The sequence below is a fragment of the Sphaeramia orbicularis genome, chromosome 13 (genome assembly GCF_902148855.1).
Source record: "Sphaeramia orbicularis chromosome 13, fSphaOr1.1, whole genome shotgun sequence".
NCBI classification, from domain to species: domain Eukaryota; kingdom Metazoa; phylum Chordata; class Actinopteri; order Kurtiformes; family Apogonidae; genus Sphaeramia; species Sphaeramia orbicularis.
The window spans coordinates 35,708,337-35,732,315 of NC_043969.1; the positions used below are offsets into that span (position 1 = coordinate 35,708,337).

A 23,979-nucleotide genomic window follows, 5' to 3' on the forward strand; every position below is an offset into this window, starting at 1 on the left:
AGCTTGTTGATGAGGGGCTAAAGAGTTGTGGCAGGATGTGGTCACGTAGCACCTTCGTCACGACACCCCGGTCAAGTAAATTGCCGGCATTGTTAAAGATGAAACGGCGTGATGCCTCAACAGCTTCCATTATCAGGAAGTGTGGAGCAGTTTAGGAACAGCTGATGGCAGTTGGCTTCAACGGTGCATTCGATTGTATCAGAGCAAATAAAAATTCTGTTACACCGAGGTTTATTTTATCTTGACATTGTGCTAATATCATAAAAACATTCACCTTTTGAATTCATAAACTTGGGAATAAAGAACCAGGAAATAAGTTCACAGGATAACTATCTACAGTTGTGGAAAAAATTATTAAAACTTCAAAAGTCTAGATAGCAGATTTAAAGAGTGGGCGAATAAAGGCATAACGGCTATATGTAAGATTATAAAGGATAATACACTACTTAGTTTTGAAAGAATTAAAGAGAAATATGCTCTAGAGACTCAAGATTTCTACTGTTACTTACAGCTGAGACACTTTGTTAATGAAAAAATAAAAAATTTAGCAGAAAAAAGTAATCAGTTATTGAATGTATTCATAAGGGCTTATGATTCACACAAAAATAGAGGTATAATCTCAGATCTATATAAAGGGCTTTTTAACATGAAAACACATTCCACTTTATATATAAAAACAAAATGGGAAATAGAGGGAGGATTGGATCTGACAGAAGAAGAGTGGATAAGAATCTGGGAATATCAATGGAAGTGTAGTACTTCACAGAGCTGGAAAGAGTTTGGCTGGAAAAGTTTGATTAGATATTTCATTACACCACATCAAAAGTCCCACTATAGAGATAACTCCCCAATTTGCTGGAGAAAATGTGGTAATACAAATGCAAATCATTGTCATCTCTTCTGGAATTGTTCTGTTATCAAAAATTACTGGAAGGAAATACATAAGGAAACACAAGAAATTATCGGGAGCCACTTATCCTTTGAATGTAAATCTTTATTTTTTGGACTTATACCAGAAGGATGGCCAAAGAGAGACAAATATTTATTTAATATCCTGCTAATAGCGGCCAAAAAAGCCATCACAAGAAAATGGCTTTCATCGGAAAGCCCAACGCTGAGTATGTGGATGGACATTACAGTGGACATATATAAGATAGAGAGACTTACTGCAGAGGTGAACTATAAGAAGGACTTGTTTGTTACACGGTGGAAGAAATGGATGGAATACATCATGCCACGCAGACCGGACTTTGATACTTTTATTTTTGTATAGATTAGATATAGTAAACGCAATAACTGCAATTCACTCCCTACTTGTTTATGTTCTTTTTGTTTGTTTCATTGTTAAAAAAATGGGACATTCAGATTAACATAATGTTGATGACATTTAAAATGAATATCTTTGTCAACATTGATACAGAATGTCAATAAAACGTGAATTAAAAAAAAAAAAAAAAAAAACTTCAAAAGTCATCAAAAACAATGGTTATGCAATCACGTGCTAATGCCTGTGTGCATCATGTGACTAAAACAGACAGAAAAGAAAACATGGAATGCCTAAAAGCACTGTTTTTGCCATAGCTATTGATGTAAAAAATAAAGTAATTTTGGTTATTATAAAAAAAACATGGAAAATGGATCGATATCAGCTCTGAAATTAAACTACTATGAGCTGTTTTTGTTGTTATTATTATAGTTGTCCAAACAAATGTACCTTTAGTTGTACCAGGCATTAAAATGAACAAGAAATTGAAGTAAACAAGGGTGGTCTAATAATGTTTTCCGCCACTGTATTTAGAATATTGTCGGTGGCACGTTAAAAAAAAAAAAAAAAAAAAAATGCCATCATCAGGAAGTGGCTGAAAAAGAATGCACCAAAAATGGAGGATTGGGTAGAGGTTACAGGTGATTCCTTCTCTGTTCGGCATGAATCGGACAATTCACCATTTATTGGAAAAACGGCTGATTTTGTAACACCATTAAGAGCTGGTTTTACCCGATAAGGACAATGTGCATATCCTCCTGAGACCCAACAATGCATTTCTGTCCTCTATAGGGGACAAAAGTTGGACAGTTTTACTTGGAAAACGCTGTCCATTGCAAAGGACATTCCATTAAGATAGATAGATAGATAGATAGATAGATAGATAGATAGATAGATAGATAGATAGATAGATAGATAGATAGATAGATAGATAGATAGATAGATAGATAGATAGATAGATAGATAGATAGATAGATAGATAGATAGATAGATAGATAGATAGAATTTTAAAAATGGATCTGAAAAAAACTGTTGCATTATGCAGTTTCCAATCAAGACAATTGTTTAATGAAAAAAAAGCTAAAAATTTTCACTTTCCTGGGTCTCAGGAGGATATAGACCCATATAAACACTTAGTTGATGCTACACACTTTAACTGTTCGGTGTTAATCTCCTGAAAGAAAGGAGTGGAAAAACATTTATTATTTCTTATTAACTCTATTTTAGATTTTTGTGTATATTTTTTTTTTTTATTATTTCTGTCTTTGCTTCCCTGTATGAGTGTTTATTTATTTTTTTTACAGGGTGGGGAAGCAAAATTCACAATATTTTGAGGCAGGGATTGAAAGACAGTGTATGACCAATTAGTTTATTGAAAGTCATGAGAATTTATTTGCCACAAGAAAATGGACATAATAGAAAATGTTTTATTCTATGTGTCCTCCTTCTTTCTCAATAACTGCCTTCACACGCTTCCTGAAACTTGCGCAAGTGTTCCTCAAATATTCGGGTGACAACTTCTCCCATTCTTCTTTAATAGTATCTTCCAGACTTTCTCGTAATAGTTTTGCTCATAGTCATTCTCTTCTTTCCATTATAAACAGTCTTTATGGACACTCCAACTATTTTTGAAATCTCCTTTGGTGTGACGAGTGCATTCAGCAAATCACACACTCTTTGACGTTTGCTTTCCTGATTACTCATATGGGCAAAAGTTTCTGAAAAGGTATGGATAATAGTGTTAGGTATGATTATGGCATCAATATATGTTTGGTTTCAAAACAATTGACGTAGTGCCTGCTGAGAAAAAACAACTAAATGTTCATTGTAAATTTTGCTTCCCCACCCTGTACATATATAGAAGTTATATACAAGCTGTAAAATGCTGATAAGATAATGCTGTCTGAAAATAATTAAGATACAAAAAAAGATTAAATAGGTTTTTGTAGAAAGTATTAAGAAATATCTGTATATTTAAACAATACCTCCAATGTATTTCTGATTGTTCCAAAAAAAAAAAAAAAAAAAAAAAAGCTAATCAAGCATTCTTAAGACCATAGTGGGCTGAAGATTTGTTGACCTCCCAGACCTCTAGCATCTGCTGTACACAAACCACATAGAGCTTAAAGACCAGCAGGACCGCTGACCTCTGCACACAGCGGTGCCCTAGAGAAAACACTGGCAGGGACAAAGGTGCAGCCAGGCTAAACAGCACCAGCTGCTGCTCAACAACAGGTTATATAATGAGACCGGGCAGATTTATCGTCTTGAAAACGTACATCCGGCTAATATATGCATGCCTTTGTACGACTAGCTCATATAATTGGCAACCCTTTAGACAGACACTGACTTAGGAATAAAGTCGTGTTTTTCGTATGCTTTTCTAGTGGAGAAAATGGGTTGGTGACAGTACAGTCATTATGCGTCAGTTATTTAACTTAACATAAGCCTTTTACAGTATCATTATCTGACTATTTACATGCTGAACCCTTTCATGCATAGTGGTCACTACAGTGGACAGTTACTCTACAGCTTTAATCTTGTATACTCATGGGTTTTGTTGTTTTAGTTCCATATCAACCAACATAGTGGACACTTATGCATCATCTCATAAACTGCAATTCATACCATTATTGTAACTTTGCTGTTCTTGAGTGGAAATCAATTGTTAATATTTATTTTTTGCATATTATCTCCATGAAGTGAGTAATAACTAGTATTAGAATATGTTAAAATGTGAGAAAACATCAGATTAGCTGCATTAAACATGGTTTCATTTCACTGTTTTCATATCACTTTATGATATTGGGTTTTAAATACATGTTTCTTTGCTTCAAGAATAAAATTCATGGTGTAGCTGAGTGGACATTTTTGTAACTCCATGAAAAACAGGTTGATTTAAAAAAAAAAATTCAATCACATTGGGTTTTTTTTCATGCCTAAAGAGGAATAAAAACACTCAGGAAAAAAAATCTTGATTAAGGTTCTCATAATTCATACATGAAAGGGTTAAATAAGTGTAGAATGGTTCAGAATATTCTCGACCTATTTCAGGGCTGCATCACAAGGTTATAATTGTTTTGGATTTTTCATTGTAGTTTAGTTTTATTTAGTTTTGGCAGTTTGTTTTAATTCATTTTTAGAGCAGGTTTGCTAGTTTTTATTAGTTTTTGTTCTTTTTGTAAATGCTTAGTTTTAGTGCTAATTTTTGTTTTGTCGTATCTTTTATCTTCTTCGCCGTCGTATTCAAATAAATGCCATACAGGACTCTGCTTTCTCCCAACTTTAGTCTCCATGTTTCCAGGTAGAGTGGGGACGAGAAGACGACTCTAAACGACAAGTGACGGGAAGTGACGGACCGTGAAGTGCCGTATGGTGCCGCTAGCTAAAATTGCTAGTGAAATAAATCGATTTCGTATCAATCCGACATTGACAAAGACGAAAATGAAGGGAATTTTATCCATAATTTTTATACGTTTTAGTTAGTTTTGTAAGCACACAATACAGTTTCAGTTAGTTATCGTTTTTTCTTTTAATTATAGTTTTTATTTATTTCAGTTAACGAAAAAATTTTTTTCAATTCTAGTTTTCGTCATTTCGTTAGTTTTCGTTCATGATAATAACCTTGCTGCATCATCCCTGACTGTAAATGCATTATAGGTGTCAGAAATTAACAATTTTTTTAGTATTTTGGAAACTATTGGACTGAAAAGTTGAAAATAAATATCTGAATCCTTGAGCATCAAACTGAGTCTTGAACCTGGAGCTAATCATATAAAATATGGGCAAATTAGTTTTATTTTTGCTTTTATTTTCAGTATTTTCATTTCAGTTGTCAGCCACTATTGGAACCAACTTCTGCCAATAGTCTCACACCTTCTGATCGTGCCCAGTAGGGAATTGTATCGCAGTCAATGGCTAGAGACAAGAAATGTTTTTGATCCCCTATGAATTATTTATTATTTACCCGGATGATATTTTTCCATTTCAAAGAAAATACATAAATAGAGAGACACAAAGGTGATTTAATTGGAGCAGTCTTCATGATCTGTTCAGACTCTGCAGACCTCTACAGCTTCAACATGACCGAATTGTAGTGATTTTCACGTCTTTTTAATACTTTTTCCAACTCGCTTTTGTAGATTGAGGTAAAATGTGTGAAACAAGTGGCCATTCTGGTGACAGATATCACATGCGATAAAAGATGAAGGCCATTTAGATGTTTCTGAACTATCTTTGCCACAAGCGGTGACTTTCTTGTCTTGTAAAATGATCTTTTTCAATCCAAAGGGGTTCAGAAAATCATTTGTCTCACTGTTAGTCACTTTTTTTTTAGTTACAGCACAGTAGAAGGGGCAGGTCTTCGGATTTCTGTACCAATAGTTGCTTTGAATAATCTTTGAAATATTGCATATTATCACTACATCAGACTTTATTTATGAAGCACCTTTTAAACAGATTACAACAGTACAGAGCGACCACATATGATTGATAAACCCATGACATTATGTCAACTCCACAAACACATTACATAATTACATCTTGCTGACCATACGGATAAGAAATACAGGGAAATGTCAATGTGATATCATGAATTGCGTAAATATACACGCCACTTTTAATTGGTGTGTTATCTGTACGCGTTATAAGCTTTCTGAGCCTATGTTCACACATGACAAATACCACATGATTAGCAGTTAGGTTAGCGGTTACGGATATGTGAATGGAGATCTTGGTGTAAATTGACACGCAATCAAATGGCGTTGAATAACATGCGAAAGGATGAAAATGCGTACGTATAGCACGCCAAATGCCAAAAGAACTGGCGTGACATACAACATGATTTCAGGCTTAGTCTAGAGTGCAAATTTTTTCAAATAAAACTAATCTCATTCATTAGCTAAACATTCAGTCAGCAATCCCATTTTAACTACGTTTACTAGACAGTGTTCCGACAGGATTCTACAAGTTAAATTTAAGACTTTTTAAGACTACTTAAAACAACATTTAATGCCTATTTCATGGCCATACTGGCAAAAATTCATGACTCTTTGAATTTAGGAAAATGTATTGATTTATGCCTTGATTCGCACCGTTCTGAGTCATTTTGTCACTGGGGGCTGCAAAGTACAAAGTTAGCGATAATTGGTTCCTAATTTCAATATTAATTTTTGGAACAGGTGAACAGGTCACTTTATATGCTGCAAACAAAATTCTGCAGGATGGCTACATTTAGTGACTCGACCGCTCAGTCAGCCCCTCTTTTTAAACAGCTCAATATCCTCTCAATTTTTACTTTAAATAAACTAGCGGTATTGTACCCGTGGTGCCATTGTACAATAGCATGATAAGTAGAACTTGTCTGCCACCACCAACCCATTTGTAAAGTACCATTTAATCATGGATTGTTCAGGTAATAATTTAAGCCAGCATGTGAGGCATGAAGGGAAGAGCATGTGTTTGGCCTGTTAAGCATGATTAAATTCATACAGCGGTAGCCTTCACATTCCGTGCGTTTACATGACAAATTTTATTCCTGGTTTAATCTGATTAAACGTTAGATCCTATTTCAGATGCCCATGTAAACACCTTATTCCAGTCGAAAAAGACTAGTTGGGATTAAATTGAAACCCGAATAAAGCCACTGGTTTAATCCCCTTTTAATTCCGAACTAAATTATTCCTGGGACATGTAAACCCTTTATTCCGTTTGGACTTTATTCCTTCCATTCTGCACATGCTTGTTGTCTTGTCCTGTCGCAATGACGCACACATTCTGCGCTGGCGGAAGAATATGCAATGCAGTCTAGTCAACCCAAACCGTTCCAGTGGGCTATTCTGATGGGATCTACCAGCCTGGAAAACCCTGAAGGAAGAGTTCATCACCTGTTTTTTTATTAATTCATTTGTCATGCACTAATGAGTTCAATAAGTGGGCAAATCAGTTTGCACTGCAGTGCACTGATTGCCGTGTTCTCACAGCCCTTCCGTTAGCTTAGTTCAGCCTAGCTTTGCGTAATCGCTTCATTCCTATGGTCAGACGTCGCCAGGCTTTTATAGGTGATTGGTAGCATTTTATGAGTGATTTTGTGAAATTAAGTTCTCCCTAATCATTACTTTAGTCCGCTGGGGTCAATATGATCACAAACTGAGGCTCAAATCATGGCGATGTGACTTACTGCACTAATAAAATATTGGAAAATAAAAACTAAAGGAAAGCTAAAACTGTAAAGCAAAGCTATCTTAGCGCATGCATCCCTTCCAACAAAAAGATTTTCCAACTTTTGTCAACACAACAGTCCCAAGATTGTATGAGTGCAGTAAGTCGCAGATCTAAAGAAAGAATTAGGGAGAATCGGATTTCAGAAAATCACTTACAAAAGACAACAAATCACCTTTAAAAAACTGGCTACGTGTGACCATGGAAATGCAGTGACTATGCTAAGCTAAGCTAACAGAAGGGCTGTGAGAACAAGGCAACGTGAGCACTGCATTGCAAACCCTTTAGCTCACTTATCTACCTCATTAATACCTCATGTAAACCTTTATTCAGGTTTAACATTTCCATTTAAACAGAAGAGAAAATACTTTAGTTCCAAATTAATTTTCTGTAAAAATAAATCAGATTTAAAAAACATCATGTAACCGTACCCATTGTAGTATCGTCTGCTAGCAGTAGAAATTTCATGAACGGCAGCATAACTACTTCCAAAAATGGAGTATGGCGGCAAAGTAGAGAGAGGCTAAAATCGCCCAGCACACCTCACAACATTTGAATACGGACATAAAATTGTGCCTAGTAGATAGTCAGGTAATGTTTCCGTTCATTTGGCAAGTTTGGCGGCGATCGGGCCAGTGAAGGCTGAGGAAAATCCGTACAAAACGCCCTCCTGTGCTGCAACATCGATCGGACACAGAACGTGCATTATACTGTAGGATACCTTATCTGTATATTTCTTTACAAAATTTTGATTCAACCTGCTACACATCCTTTGCTCTGTAAAGCCTTCTTCCAATTTAATAGATCCATACAAGACATGCCAATTGGTTGTGTGTGCCAGTGGTCCGTACTGGACGTGGTCAGTTCTGTCTGAGGTTCAGGGGAGTCAGCTATGGAATAGTTATATTCAAATCACATCTCAGACTATTTCACTTAGTTTAGGTTTAGGACATATATGATTCAACAAATATAAATATTCCTCATACACACACTCTCCCACCCTTACACACACTCTTTTTCTTTTATTCTCTGTTTATATTTTTGTTGTGTACTATTGTTTTTATCCCTATTGTCTTTCTTCAAGCTAATGCTGTAATGAGGTGAGATTAATTTTATAAACCCCAGGGGATTTTTTAATCTCACCTGCACAATTTGTTTCTTTGTTTGTCCTAATGTTTGATTTGTTGTTGTGCAGAAATAAATAAATAACTGAGAAGGGTAACACTGCTTTCTTTACAGCTTGGACATTTCCCAGACGCATTTAAACACAATACAGTCAACATAACTTAAGACCTACCATATCAAATGTAATCTTTTTAAGGTATTAAATGCATATTTGAAAATTCAAGACTTTTAAGACTTTTTAAGACCCTGTGTGAACCCTGCTGTAAGTTGCTACAGTGTTTCTATCAGCTGTACTGCTGACTGTTATTCTACAGGTTAGGTCAGTGGTTCCCAACCTTTTTTGGCTCGTGACCCCATTTTAACATCACAAATTTCTGGCGACCTCAGACATTCAAAAAGGAGACCTTTTTTTTTTTTGCTAAAATTAATTTGGTTTTGATCATGTAATAGTTTGCTGCTCTATGTTACAAATAAACATTGATTTTAGATAACATTTAAGCTATATAATGTATATTATTATGGACGGAGGCAGAAAAGCCAGGTGTAGATTACTGCACAAAGTGAGAATTTTATTTTCCTTGGTCAGGATATGTACAGTCAGTCCAGCTTGGATTTACAAGGCTGCAAATTAACACTGAAAAAACAATAACTCAAACTATGAATTATGACAGAGCTGCAGCATCTGAAACTGACCACAATGAACATTTGAAAGATAAACAGTACCACAGTGCTTCAGTTTCAGACTCAGAGTTTGTCATGTCTTTTGTATTGATCGTCTCTCAACTCACCATATATTTTTCATTAGTAAGTTTTTTTTGTTTTGTTTTGTTTTTGCCAATTATTAGAAATTTCAGGCGACCCCACGGTTGAAAAACACTGGGATAGGTGCTGCTAAACATCGTCCTTCTATATTAACAATTCCCTTAGTGTTGAGCCACCTGAGCCTTCCATGACGGGCCAGCCGGGTCATGCACAGCAGCTGCCCTCTGACACATGAAAACAACTCTTCAGCAAACATATGTTTATTAATGAAGCTCACATACACCTGCTCTCCTGCTATTATCGACTTTTTATTGATTTATCCGTATTAGCCAGAGTTGCTGTTCTGTTGGAAACTGTGTATTAATCCTGGCCTTCTAATTAACTCAGACCAAACTTCACATTCTGCAGCTACTTTGGAATAAGACTGGTTGAAACTTGGCTGATTGAGCTGAATTCTGACTGGCCCGCTGCTTCGTGATAATTCCTATGCCATGCTTCTGCACAGAGCTATTCAAGACAAGTCAAGCTTCTTTCATTATCACTGAAAGCTCCCTTTTCCAGCTGTTTGCTATTCAGGGTTTCTAGGGCTACAGATACAATTGAGAAAAAATACTTTTGGCCTCAAGACCGTCGTCCCCTCAGTCTTCATGCGAGCTTCTAAATGAAGACCGGGGGAAGTACTGGTTTTGTTTGTCAACATCTTTTAATAAAACGCCTTCCGACAGGCATTTGAGGATGCGAGCTTTGCTGATGCTAAATTTCCATTTGGCCTGGAAGAATCTTAAATGCAGCCCAACGCACTTGGGAGAACAAAATGAGTCATGAGAACAGGAGATTGCAGTTCGGTGCTTGTGTTTACACTGAAGCCTATAACTATATATCAGTATATCGGTGGGTAAATGTGAGCTGAAAGTTAAGTCTTCAAGTGGCAACACCCCCCCCCCCCCCCCTCCCCTACATACACACTCCTTCTCTTCATACAGCTACCTATGTTATTATCTCTGCAGACTGGGGTGTTCAGATTACAGGGTTTTGTGTTGGAGCTTGTAACTAGTTGGCCCAGTGCATTCTTGCCTTTCAGCAGTGTAGTTAAGGTAAAGGACATGGATGAGTCAAAACAACACTCAGTCATTGCAGTTTGTCTCTGTTTCCTGTTTTGCTTTTGCTTGATTTGTTGGTTAATACGGTTTAGTAACATCCGGTATTTTCATATTAGTCCGGTATGTTCCATCTACATATATTTTCCTATACAGAGGAATGTGTGACCAGGTGTTTCACTCTCTCACCAGACTGTATTTAGTTTTTAAAGTCATATTTTGGCCACAAGGAAAGAATTTTCATTGTTTCCCCCAAACGATACAAGCATCTTGACATTCTTGTCCTTTGGGAATCTGAAGGATGAGCAGGTGAAGGTTTCAACATTTTCTCTCCCTTGTTCCTGTTCCAACAAGCCCAAGTATTTGACAAATATAAGCTGGGCTTTTAAGTGGTCTTTAATAACAAAAGGACCTTAAATCTGCCTGTCACATATTTCAGTAATGACAAAATCCCAGGCACACAGGGAGGGGAAAAAAAAAAAGAACCTCACTCTCCCAAAACAGTGTCAGATATCATCAATATTATTGGAGAGTGCAGTGTTTCTAGTTTTACCGTGAATCAAAATCCGTGACATTTATGTTACGAGACTGTCGTGCTGAGATTAAAGACGCCACTTTGTATTATGAATCCAGATTTTGTCCACAGGGGACAGAACAAAATATGGTTGATTTAATCATCGGTGTGGAAATTCTTACCGTCAACTGTAACTAATAATTTAAAGGAGTCATATGTACTATTTTTACCAGTTTCAAATATTAAAAAAAGGTCTAAACGTATCATGAGTGTTTATGACAAAAGCACCAATGTAATAGATTACACATAATGCTATGACTATATTCACATTGATGGTCTGTAAGAATTACGTGACCACTAGAAGAGTAGTGAGTCACTGAAGAAAACAACCACCACAGGGCCTTTGACTAAAGCAACAGAAAGTGGCCAGATGGGATGAGAACCAATGAGAAACAACTTTTAGAGTCAAAGAAAGTGAAAAAGTGATAAAAGCTAGAAGCACTGGACACAGCTGTAAATGGAGGGAATGGAGTTTGATGCTGAAATGGCAGCGTTTCTTCTACATGGATGAGTTTGACCATGAGGCATATGAAGGTACAAAGTTACTACCCCCCCCCCCCAAAGGAGAGGCAAGGGGTATTGTTTTTAGTTTGGTTTGTTTCTTTGTTTAATGTTTTAGCAGCAAAACTATTGGTTGAATTCAGACCAAATTGGGTTTATAGATTGCCAGTGATCCAGAATAGATGTGATTACAGTTTAGGAAAAGTAGCTCAAATTTCCTTTTTTTTTAAATGAATTTTTGCTGTCTTTTTTTTTTCCCTTGTACTTATAATGGGCAGAATTTCAAATGTGTATAAAAACATCAGTTTTGTTTCAATTTACCTCAGACTTGGCACATCTATAAAGGCAATTAATATGCTGGCATCAGCACATGCATCGACATGATGACATCAGCTGGATCCAGGCCAAAATAAGCTAGAATATGTGGGAGGGGTGGGGTTTGTTTTGCCTGGCACCACTTGTTATGTGATGTTTTTATCTTTGCTAAATTGTTGTTTGTTGATTCAGACTAAACTGTAACAGTTCTGACTACAGCTGCAGCCGATTAATCGATTAGGTGCATGAAGCGAATGCAAAAATTCACGATTCGATTAATCGACTCGAATTGATTGAAGGGAAATATTCTATCGGAGTTTTCCTGAATTGAAGCTTCTTTGTGCGTCACAATAAGCGTGCATGTGAAACACAACAGTGGAACCAATGTTTAACAGCAGAGAAATGAAGGAAACAGCTTTGATTCAGGAGAATTGTGGTTGAATGATTTTTTTTTTTTTGGATCATTTTGAGTCGATTAATCGGTTGCATCTCTAGTTCTGACCTTGTTTGGACGATTTAGTACATATTTTTAGTGCAGCTATTGACGACACAAACCGAACAGAAAACAGAAGTAATTTGTGGTTTTACTGTGGCTGTTTTCTATCAGAGCGAAGCTAACAGAGCTATAATGTAAACTATCAGCTGATGCACCACATCAAGATTAATAAGTGTCTTCTGTTGAGAGTTTGGAATATTAATACTACATATAAACCCTTTAACATTAGACAACAGATTTTATGACTAATAGAATTTTCTTAAAGAAGCCTGTGTATTTGATAGGGTACAAAGGATTGCAATACTGGATTGTAAAATTGCACCTTTTAACCTTAAGATCCCCAGATGATTGGGATTTTTATTAATTAGTTTACTCATTTAAAGGCTGCTTGATGCTTTTCCAGAGTCATGTAGTCTTTTTAACAGGGTGTTTGCAGTGAACTGCTGTTTTTCACGGACCACTCTTGTGTTGCTAATCTTAAGTTCCAATAAAATATTCCTCTTTCTGATCTGTGGGTGACTGGAGTCTCCTGTGGTTATGCATTTCATTAAGTGGTTGTAACAGATGAATTCCGTGAGACTTGTGCTGTCCTGTGTTCTTCTGAAAATAGGAGGTGACCCACTTACCTGGGGCCTCGCTCTATCACACTGCCAAATTACCACCACATTTTTCCAGAGTAATTGCTTATTTCCATTTATTTATTTGTCTATGTGTAAGTGCAGTTGTGAGGATGAAAGACCAGAATACTAACTTTGCAGTGTGTGTTAGGAGGTATTTCCATACAATCCCACTTGGAGTTTCTGGGGATTTGGCTCCAGCACATCTTTTCCAGCACTGGCATTTTTTTTCCTCCTCATGTATGAATAAAAAGCTGATGATGGATTCGGTGCACCAGGAACATCACACCTTTAGAAATGTCAGAGAATGGAGGCATTATCGCATTATATTCAGCTATTATGGCAACTCAAATGGACTAAAATTTGGCGCTGTATTCCAAAATTTGGACAAACATGCTACCGTTTATAAAAGTGTTTCATTATAGAACGCCTTCTGTGTTTATTTGTAACAACACAAGTCCAGTCGGTTGGATTTAGGAGGATCTAATTGAAGAAATGTAATTTAACATTCACAGCTATTTCCATTTAAAAAATGAGAGTGATGCTGTTACTTTAGAGTCATTTATATTTACAGGGGGACTGCCGTGCCACCATGTTTCTGGGAATTTATAGTTATTTTCTTCATACCAGGTTCCATTAATTGTTAAGGTTCATCTACTATGTTTGGGTCTGGACCACAAGCATTAAACTTTTAAGACTCAACATGTTTTTTAGCTGTCATATCGGTGAGTGTGAAGATAATCAGTTGGTTGCAATCTGTAACCTCACCACTAGATATCACTAAAACTCGCTTTTTTTTTTTTTTTGGAGATCTGTAATGTTCAGAGAGAATTTAACCGCTCATTCATAGAGTCGCTGCTTTTTTGTTTTTTCACTTTCTCACATTAAATGGCCATCTGGTGCTGTTTTCAAGCCCTAATGAGTGAATTTATGCTGCAAAAATTCAAGGTCACTACACAATGGGTTACCTTAACCGCACTAACTGAGAAATCCACATCCTCCAAGACTTAAGCCGTTCATCTCGGTTTGAAATGTACCAATTAATTATCTGACCAATTTCACATCGCGTTAACATTGAAACCACTGAGAACATTGGCAAAACTCTGAGCTGAACCACAGCCTATAAATAGCAGAACACTTAACTGACTGTTCAAGCTGTCCAAGTGGTTTTTGTAGAGTTGTGTTGGATTGTATTTACGGGTTGCGAAGCCCTGTAGGCCTCAGAGTTCCGATTAGGGCTAAAACACACAAGGCATTTTTCTTTTCCTCCAGGGATGACATCTGCGAAGCCATTAAACTTTCACCTTCCTCATATGAAAAAATAAAGCATACTCTGTGGGAAAGGGAACAAACAAGCCAAGAAGTAGCCCTCGGTGCAATATCTGTACTAGCATTTAGAAAGCATGTTTACCCTTAGTGAATCTAGTTTCCTGTAATGAGTGCAGTGGCATTTCACAATACTGCGCCCGGCTGTTTTGTTTTTGTTTTTTTTCATACATTTTACCCAACTGGATTACATGAAACTAGCAATCGACTGCAGGGTACTATGAAAAATAAATGGATTTCCATCAACATCAAACATTGTGCATTGCAGCACCACTGAGAGGTGATGAGTGAGCAGAATTAAGAGGCAAAAACGGAGCAACATAAGGTAGAAAAACGGGGTCAGCTCTGGTTTATGTAACGCCCCCCTTCTCAGTAGGACGGATGCATGCAGCAGCAGCAGAAGGTTGGGCTCCCACTCATCTGTGTCAGCTACACACGCCAAAAAAAAAAAAAAAAAACATCTAACACCCCCCAAAGGGTCTGTGCTAAAAACAAGGGGAGCACACATCAGGAAGAATAACAGCCACAATGTGGTTAGTGTCCCATCTGTTGAAGGTCCCAGGCACGAAACGGGACATTTATGGTGGATTGCCCAGCTCGAAGGCAGGTAGATGGAGTCCAAATGTGCTCTACGGTCAAAACTTAAAGAGTTCTTCATGTTTTCTGATGCAGGAATTTGTGCCTGAGAGCAGACAATGGGAAAAGCTACATGGATGGGTTGGTGTGTTTCACTTCAGCTGTGAATAACTCGTGCTCAGTCAGGCTGTCACCGCACTCATATTGTCATTACGTTCCCTCCACTTCACACAAGCTCCAGTACATGTTGAAAGAGGCTGAGTGGATCACTTCCCCTGTCAGTCTGTGTGCTGTTTATCTAGCTGGCGTGACCGAAACTAGCCTTTCTGCATTCAGGGAAGTGGGAAGTAAGGAAAACATTATAAAACAATGTCAATTTGCACCTCCTCCACTGCTCTACTTTACTTTTTCTGATCAATTATTTATGGGTTTTGTAACTAGGTTTCGCTGAAATATACCACTTATATACGTGTTTTGATTATATACACAGATTGTGTGGTTTGTTAGGGTAAATACTTGTATCTGCCAAGTCTGCATGATAGAGAAATGTCTTAGAAGTGTCATAAATTTAAAAGGATGTAAACAGAGAAAAAATACTTGGCACAAGCAAAGAAAAAAATGCTAATCCATGTAACATCATAATTAAGTATGAAGTTATGAGATGTTACATGAAACGTAAACCGTACATCACTGCAACAAATATCAGCAGGTCTAATATCCACATGAGGAACTAAGTTTGTATGAAAATTAGACATAACATATTTAATGTTATATATTACTCCCCTTCTATTTCAGTAAATCTTTCCCATCTGTCTAAATATTTTAACATTTGTTTTTGCAATTTATCCTTTCATTTACTATACCTTTAAAGTAATTTCTATTCCCAGAATAGTTGTCGGTGGCTTAAAAAAAAAAAAAGTTTTTCTTTGGAGCATAGTTAAGTTAATAATTTAACTTTCTTTTGTAATGTCACCCAACATGAAAAATCTTATTTAAAACATAATTACTTCATTGGATTTGTTGTATTACTTACTAGCAACATCATTACTTTAATCTTTTTATTAGTTTTAGTGCTGGGTGAAAAAATGTGTGCAATGATCACATATAATATTATTTTTTATAGATTATTTTCTGAGCAAAAACAGTCTAAAGAGAAAGGAGAGGCCATTAAAGACACATACATTTTCTTGTGGGGGGCTTTAACCAAAATACTACTATACTCAGTGCCAATGAAAACTCAACACTTGTAGATTTTTACATTTTTTTTTTAAATCGATGAGGATTTTTATTCCATAAACTCTTTGGAATTAATCCTAGGCCATTTCTATACAGTAAAAATAAAAAAATCACATCCAAATTTGTTGACAAAAAATAAGGATAAAGAAAGAAACTCAAGGACCCCCAAAACCAAAAGTCACAAAGCGGTCCCGGAGGTGCTGCAGCTCAGTGTAGCGATCCTGCTGTGGCGTGGTCACACATGCTCGTCCAGGGCGAGGTCTGTCTGCAGTTGAGCCAGTTTCTTCATGCCTCTGTTGCATCCTGACTATGGTGGACACATTGCATCCAAAACGGCGCGCCACCAACGGAGTAGAGATTCCGGCCTCCAGGAGCCCCATAGCATGGCATCTTTGGTCACGTGTCAGTCTAGGCATCGCTGAGTTATTGCAAATAATTTTCGTGCTTTTCAGCTTGCCTTTATATACAGAACATGACCACTCCTTAACTGACCACAGTTCCTTAAGTTGAGCAGTTCATTGCTGAGCAATAAGAAAAATAAGTCTTATGAATGCAGACAAGTTCATTCAAGCGTGACAATAGCTCAACCCGTCTCAGGTTGTTAAATTGTCTGGGATTATCTTATACAGGTGAAACTTAAACATATTGATGCAGCTCAGGAACAATAAAACACATTCAAGTGTTGCGTTTTCATTGGCACTGAGTATACTATGAGATGGATAAATGGTAGAATTCTGACCTGTCACCTCTTTTGTTTTTCAGAGCCTGGCCGTGCAGCCTGAAGATTCAGTGACAAACAAAATGCCAAGGAAATCATTACAAACCTTCAGGTAGGCAGCAGTTTTCTGACATTTGATGACTTGTTTTATGACGAATTACTATCCTGTATTGATTAATGAAGTACAATGTGTATACTCTCCTTCTAGCCTTTAAATCATGGGAAATGTCGAGAGCCAGAATGGAGACCATGCTCTCTATGGTAATGAACGTGGCTATTTGTCACGTAAGCACATGTCTCGTTCTCTTCGAATCTCCAACAAGCAGTCAAGGCACCCTCGACATGCTTCATCAGGGAAAATAGAGCACAGGAACTCTGAAACCAGTACGCGTTCAAGTAGCACCCCGAGTATCCCTCAGTCTCTGGCTGACAATGGACTGGAACCCTTCAATGAGACAAATATCCTGCCAGACTTCGGAAGCCCCATTTGGGTGGATCGCGTGGCCATGAACCTGCGGCCCATGTCCTTTCACAATGACCTGGCAAATGCTTCGGTGCACATGGAAAGAATGCGAATAACAATACCTGGCCCCACTGCGGAGGAGGTGCAGGATGAGGACATGTACACAGGTGAGGTAAAGTATCTCCAGAAACCACGAGATGGCTCCAAAGAGACGGTCGGTTTCAAGAAGAAGCGGTCCAAGTCTGCAGATATGTGGCGGGATGACAGCTTGGAGTTTTCCTTGTCAGACCTCAGCCAAGAGCAGCTGACCAGCACAGAGGAAATCATAGACGCCAACAACGAGAGGGACTTCACTGACTGCGAAGGCCATCTGCAGTCCAGCCCCACAGACTCTACTGATAGGGCCAACTCTCTGGACGAGCTGTATAGCCAAAAGAACCCTCCCCGAAGGCATACCCACAGCAGCTACTCCAAGTGGCATGACGCCAACAGGGCTATCAGAGAGGGCGAGGACGATAAGATGCTATCCCCTTCAGAGGAGGATGGGAACACCTACGGCGCCTACACCCTTCCTTGCAGGCGTTCCCACTGCCTTTCCGAAGGCCTGAGCGGACACCAAGCTGCGATATGTGCCAGTATGCAAGGCAGGAGGGCACAGACTATACAGGTAACATGGAGAGAAATGTCACATTAGACCAGTCTTTTATCCCACTGGGTTAAAAACACAGTAATGTCCCGTCAGAGAGCGAACTTTAATTGATTGCCATTCCAACATTTATAACAATATAAAGTAGCTCCTTGTTTTGGGTAATCCCTTATGGTCCAACTAAAGCAAAAATGAATTTAAAAGCAAAAATGTGGGTCATTTAGCAACACTAATCTGTCAAATTGTCTCTAAAATATCCTGTCAGAGATTTTGAATACTGTGTTTTGACCCCACTAAAGACCAGTTCAGACCAAACATTCACAACACAATTAAATCATTTTCAGATGCTGCCGGGAAAAGTGAAGTGGTCCTTGTCAGTTCAATTCAAACTAGCTGATAACATAACCTCTCATCCAACTTTTCAAGCCAACAGCGGCTGGTTTGCATCACTTTCTACCTGACACGCTGTCTCAGTAGTGTGTTCATGGTTAATCGGATTATCACTCTTGTAACTGACAGAACTGCTCCAGGAATAGATGGGAGAAATTTTCAACCCTAATTTTTTCTGCTAATCCATCAATACTACCACTGCATCACTAGCAAGTAACTGACTATCATTATCCTCCATTATTTTAAAACAGCACAAATGACAGTATATCTGGCTACAATAAAACCAAAAAGCTTGCAGTCAGACCAGAAGCACAGAGAGCGATTGCTGTGGAAACAATAGACCTCCTTATCTAGAGTACTTGCATTAGTGTAGACCAGTGGTTCTCAATCTTTTTCTGTCAGGCCACCCTTTTGGAGGGCAAAAAATCTCCAGGCCCTCCTCAACCCCAGTAACAGTGGTACAATTATAACTTTTATTGAAAGAAACATCAATATTATAACAATACTTTTTGCTTTTCCTTGAATAATTTGGTGTGCAAATTAAAAATAACTTGGATTTTTTTTGCTTGAACAATACAAATATACTCAACACTGCTCCCTGAGACAATATTTTTCCAAATAAATATAGGAAATGTGCATTTATCTTACAACTCTGACAATAAAGTTACCTTTTTTTTAGAACAACAAGCACATTTTGGTAACAAAGATGAACATTTTAACAATATCAGTGGCTGCAATGAGCCTGTTTACATTGCACATCTCAGAACATTAAAGTGCAAACTGCAAAAACAGAAACATTGCACTTTTTTTTTCCAGTCCAATCCTTGTCTATTCTATAAACCTAACCTCTTTGTCTAGTCTAGTGACAGATCACCATGGCAGTAGATTTGTTTGTTGTACGTCCCTAAAATGAGTCCAGGATGCTCCAACGCTAAAACATTAGTTCCACCTGCGACATGTTCTCACCTGAAGAAAAGAAAAACACCAAGACATGATCCTATGCCCTCCCTGGTAAGTCTCCGTGCCCCCCAGTATGAGATGCACTGGTGTAGACTGAGGGGTTCTCAGAACTTTGCAGACCAGCGCACAAGCTTCATCCTGTCCTGTTGTGAATCTGCGGTCTGAACCAGGTTTTAGATGGTTTAAATTTAACATAATTTACTGGAAGACTTTTTCCCAATAAGCAAACACTGTATTCATGCTTGTGTGATGCTTTTTCAAGTTGGTGAAATGTACGGGACCTGAAATGCTCAAGCTGTGTCAGGTCTTTTTTTTTTTTTGCTTCTTTTCTGCAAAGAGTATGAAAAGCCGTGCAGAATCTTAATGTGGTCTAGTGGCATCATCAAGACAGTTTCCCCTCATTCATTTTCCCCACATTGTACCCGAGCGTTTCCTCTTCTGCATTCACCTCGCAGATAATAAGCTGCTGGAAAAGATTAAGCGTAAGAAAAAGAAAGCTTATGTTGGTAGAGCCATGTGTAGTTTCCTGATGAATCTGTTGTTTTCCTGAAAGAGGAGATTGCAATGACGAGGGAGCTTAAAGTCACTCCCCGTTGGAAATGCCTCGGCCTTTTGTTATGATAATGAGGGGGGGCCTGTGGAAGAGTGTAACAGTAAAAACGTGTATGGTGGCCCTGTCACTGCGGGGCACCGTCGGCCCTTGTGAATAGAGCTCTGGAGCGCATGATTGGGTCATGTGATTAGATGGAGATACCAAGCTTGGTGTACCCCCTTCATCTCCCCGGAGCCTTTGGCCATGTGGGTAGGAGAGGGCAGACCCTGCGGTGCCACGGGGAGGGCAGGCTGCACTAACACAGCAGACGCTTTGCTGTGAGTAATTAATTTTGAGCAGAACTGCAGGATTAAGCAACTCATGGCTCCTCGCTACGCCTCTGTAGTTTTTGCAATGTGTTTGATTTAGAAGAACTGTTCAATTCAGCGTTTCTGCAAGGATGCCATACTTGTCAATCAGGGTAGGGGTTGTAGTTGACTAGCTACCGATGAAGATATTGTTGCCATGCCGTCTCACTTGTCTTGTGCCTCTGCCGTGACGCAGGATGTCACGGCTGGCGAGGGCAGCGAGTACGATGACAGCGGCATCGATGGGGTGACCGTGGAGGCCGAGCACCAGTCCAGACGCTACAAGACCATGTCGGCGTCCTTCTCCATGTGTTCGGCAGCTGGCAGAAGCATGTTTGCCGGAAGTGACAGTGGCAGCAGCAGCGGCGGAGGAACCAGCGAGGGCGTGCAGGGCGTCTACGAGAACTTTCGTCAGGAGTTAGAAATGAGCTCTTGCCAGACGGAGAGCTTGGAGGAAGCGAGCTCAGCCTTGAGTGATGAGCAAAGCACTATGAGCTCCGCCTACCAGTCTGACGCATTACTCAATGTTGCCCAAGGCATGGTGCGTAAAGCTGGTAGGCTCGCAGTCAAGAACTTTCTAGTGCACAAGAAAAACAAGAAAGTAGAGTCAGCCACAAGACGCAAGTGGAAGAGTTACTGGGTTTCCCTCAAAGGTATGTTATCCCTGACGGTGTTCCAAACATTCACCCAAAATAACATTACATTTTCTCTTAACTTTTCCAGCATGCACTTGATAACGTTTACTTTTTTGAGGCAAGCAAAAGTTTCTGCAGGATGATAAAAATCTAATCTCCTTCAAATAAATAAGGCTTCAATTCATTATAGCATTATACTAAATCTAATTATCAAATTTTCTGCCACTTGACTTGGCTTCAGATCAGATCTGATGTCAGTGCCTCCTTTACAGACATGTCATCCATGGTGCACTTCTTAATGTTGGCCACTGGAGTGCACAATTCAATTGCTTGATCAGCTTTAGGTTTTGAAGAACAGTTTTATATTTTTGTAGACACAAGTAAATAAGACTCTGCCCTCTAAATGACTGCTTTATAAGAAATGTTGTTTTTGCTTTTTCAGGTTGCACTCTGTTCTTCTATGAGACTGACGATCGTTCAGGGATTGACAACAACAGTATTCCCAAACATGCCATCTGGGTAGAAAACAGTATTGTCCAGGCTGTGCCAGAGCACCCCAAAAAGGACTTTGTGTTCTGCCTAAGCAACTCCCTGGGTGATGCTTTTCTGTTTCAGGTGAGAAAATGTTTAAAAAGTCATGTGGTGTAAAGTCTCTCATGGACAAGCATTACCTTGGCCTATATGTGTATTCTTTCCTGTTTGTCCTTTCTTACACTGTGTAAAATTTTGGTTTGCTTTGTTTTTTTCTAATTCACGGTAATTGAACTCAAGACAAAACAAAGCTTTTCATTTTAAATGTCACAGCTGGTTTGTTGTGTAGCCTCTGACCCTTCCTCCATTCCTCCCCACGCAGACCTGCAGCCAGACAGAGTTGGAGAACTGGATCACAGCCATCCACTCAGCATGTGCCACTGCTGTCGCCCGCCAGCACCACAGAGAGGACACGGTGCGACTCCTCCGAGCTGAGATCAAGAAGCTGGAGCAGAAGATCGACATGGATGAGAAGATGAAAAAGATGGGAGACATGCAGCTGTCTGCCGTCACAGATACCAAGAAGAGGAAGACGATACTGGATCAAGTAGGTTTAAGGCTCATTTATGCTCGCTTTACGCACTTAAATAGGTACATCTGTTTCTAATGTTGTCATGCGTCACTGCCCTCATACTTCCATACGTTCTGTACGTTGGTATGAGTGTTTCTCAATCAATCCACCAGAGGGCGCCGCTCTTAATTAGCATACTGGCCGAATACCATGAAGAAGAGTAAAGTTTTTTTAAGAAGAAGAAAGTCAATAATAACAAACATGGCAACGACAGAGGAAGTTTTACTAATGTTAATATTGAGAAGGGTAGTTATAAATATATCGGTAGTTTTTCACTAACTCACACAGTTGCTCTTTCAAAGCCACTATTTATCTCAACACTGCCTCCACTGTTCCTGGTGGTACTGCTCTGTTTCATCAGTCCAAGTACGCATCTGCAAGCTCCTGGAAAATAGACAGAATTACGCACGTAATGTACGCAGGGGACGGACAGACCGCTCCGTCTGTATTTGCATGCTACTTTAACTTAGAGCCCTTACACTCACCCCTACTTCACTTCCAACCTTGATTACAAGTTCACCTAAAGATGATCAGATTTCAGCATTACTTTTTAAATTTTTCATTCGAGATCATTTCCTTGCATAAAATTAAACAGCATGATAAAAAGCATGATATGTAGTGTTTCTACTTAAAAATAAAATATCATTAGTGTTGTGAATAAAGAGTTCTGAAGTTATGACGAACACCAATGTATCGCTTCGTAGAGATATGAACTGAATCTATTTACACTAGTGGTTGGAGAATTTATGTGACCACTAGAGGGAGTAGTGAGTCACTCTGCTGGTCTCTCATGGTAAGGAAAACGAACACCACACAGGGCCTTTGACCAAAGCATCAGAAAGTGACCAGATGACACAGCTTTTAGAGTCAAAGAAAAAGACTCTAAGATAAAAGCTAGAAGCACTGTTATTGTCATCATTGGACACAGCTCTGAATAAAAAGAATGGAGTTTGAAGCTGAAATGGTAGCGTATCCTCTATATGGGTGAATTTGATTATAAGACTTACTAAGGTATAAACTTATGTGATGTTATTATCTTTGCCAAGTTGGCTGTTTGTTGATCCATGGTTCAGACTAAACTGTGACAGTTCTGACCTTGTTTGGACAATTCCAAACAGATCTTTAGTGCAGGTATTGAAAACAAAAAACATACAAAAAAACAAGTCATTTGTTGTTTTACTGCGACTCTTTTTTATCTAAATACAGAGTTAAGCTAACAGAGCTATAATGTACATGAAGATTAGATAAGACAGTGTTATTTTGACTAACTGTCCAAATAAGCATCTGTGAGTTTTTTAGTTTGAAGAAAACTTGGTGATAACATAATACAGATGTTTGTAAATAATGCGCTTTATACTTTATTTATTAATACAGTCTATGGATACATAGCATTAATTTGTTGGTAGTCCTAAGTGTGTTCTGGCTCGTGACTTCCTCCTGCTGTTGAGTTTGGAATATCTATAATACTACAGGGTGTCCCATTAAGTCTCCATACATAGGAAAAATAAACGTTTCTTGACATAAACCATTTTTATTTATATAATATGCTCTATATGACTGCCATTTTGTTGGGAACACATTTCAATGCGTGTCCTCCACTGCTGAAGAACTATAAAGAAGAAATATAAAGAAATACATGTTAGAACCATATATGTATGGAATGTATTATGTCTCCTATGTATGGAGACTTATGGGACACCCTGTATATAGAACCCCTTTAAGTCTGTCAGGGACCTTCCTTGTAACAAAACTGAAACAGCTTTCTTAACCCTTGTATGATGTTTGCGTCTGTGGGACCAGTTTTCAATTTTTATTAAAAGAAAAATGATGAGAAATTATTTTTTTATGAACTTTTTTCTCTCATATCTTGATTGTATGACATTTTATTAAAAAACAAACTAAAAATGAGTAGCACTTTAATTCATAAATGTAATCTAGCAAAGGCAAATATTAAACGTTTATGCTTTTTATGTTTCTTGTAGTGGGGATGAAGTAAACATCTGTTGAGTATTTTAACATAAAATTGTTTGATTATGTTGAATTAAAAACCCACAAAT

General features: G+C 38.3%; 1 protein-coding gene across 3 annotated transcripts in view; it reads left to right on the plus strand.

Annotated features, from left to right (window-relative positions):
* Nucleotides 1-23,979, plus strand: part of tiam1b (TIAM Rac1 associated GEF 1b) — a 93,627-nt gene that overhangs the window by 43,571 nt on the left and 26,077 nt on the right. For 2 of the 3 annotated variants that reach the window (XM_030151990.1, XM_030151991.1), the window contains exons 2-6: nucleotides 16,871-16,938; nucleotides 17,035-17,956; nucleotides 20,382-20,838; nucleotides 21,263-21,435; nucleotides 21,674-21,898. In XM_030151990.1, coding sequence (XP_030007850.1) covers nucleotides 17,045-17,956; nucleotides 20,382-20,838; nucleotides 21,263-21,435; nucleotides 21,674-21,898 — 1,767 coding nt within the window. In that variant the 5' untranslated portion in view covers nucleotides 16,871-16,938; nucleotides 17,035-17,044. The remainder of the gene's footprint in view (nucleotides 1-16,870; nucleotides 16,939-17,034; nucleotides 17,957-20,381; nucleotides 20,839-21,262; nucleotides 21,436-21,673; nucleotides 21,899-23,979) is intronic. The other variant, XM_030151992.1, reaches the window with a different exon arrangement.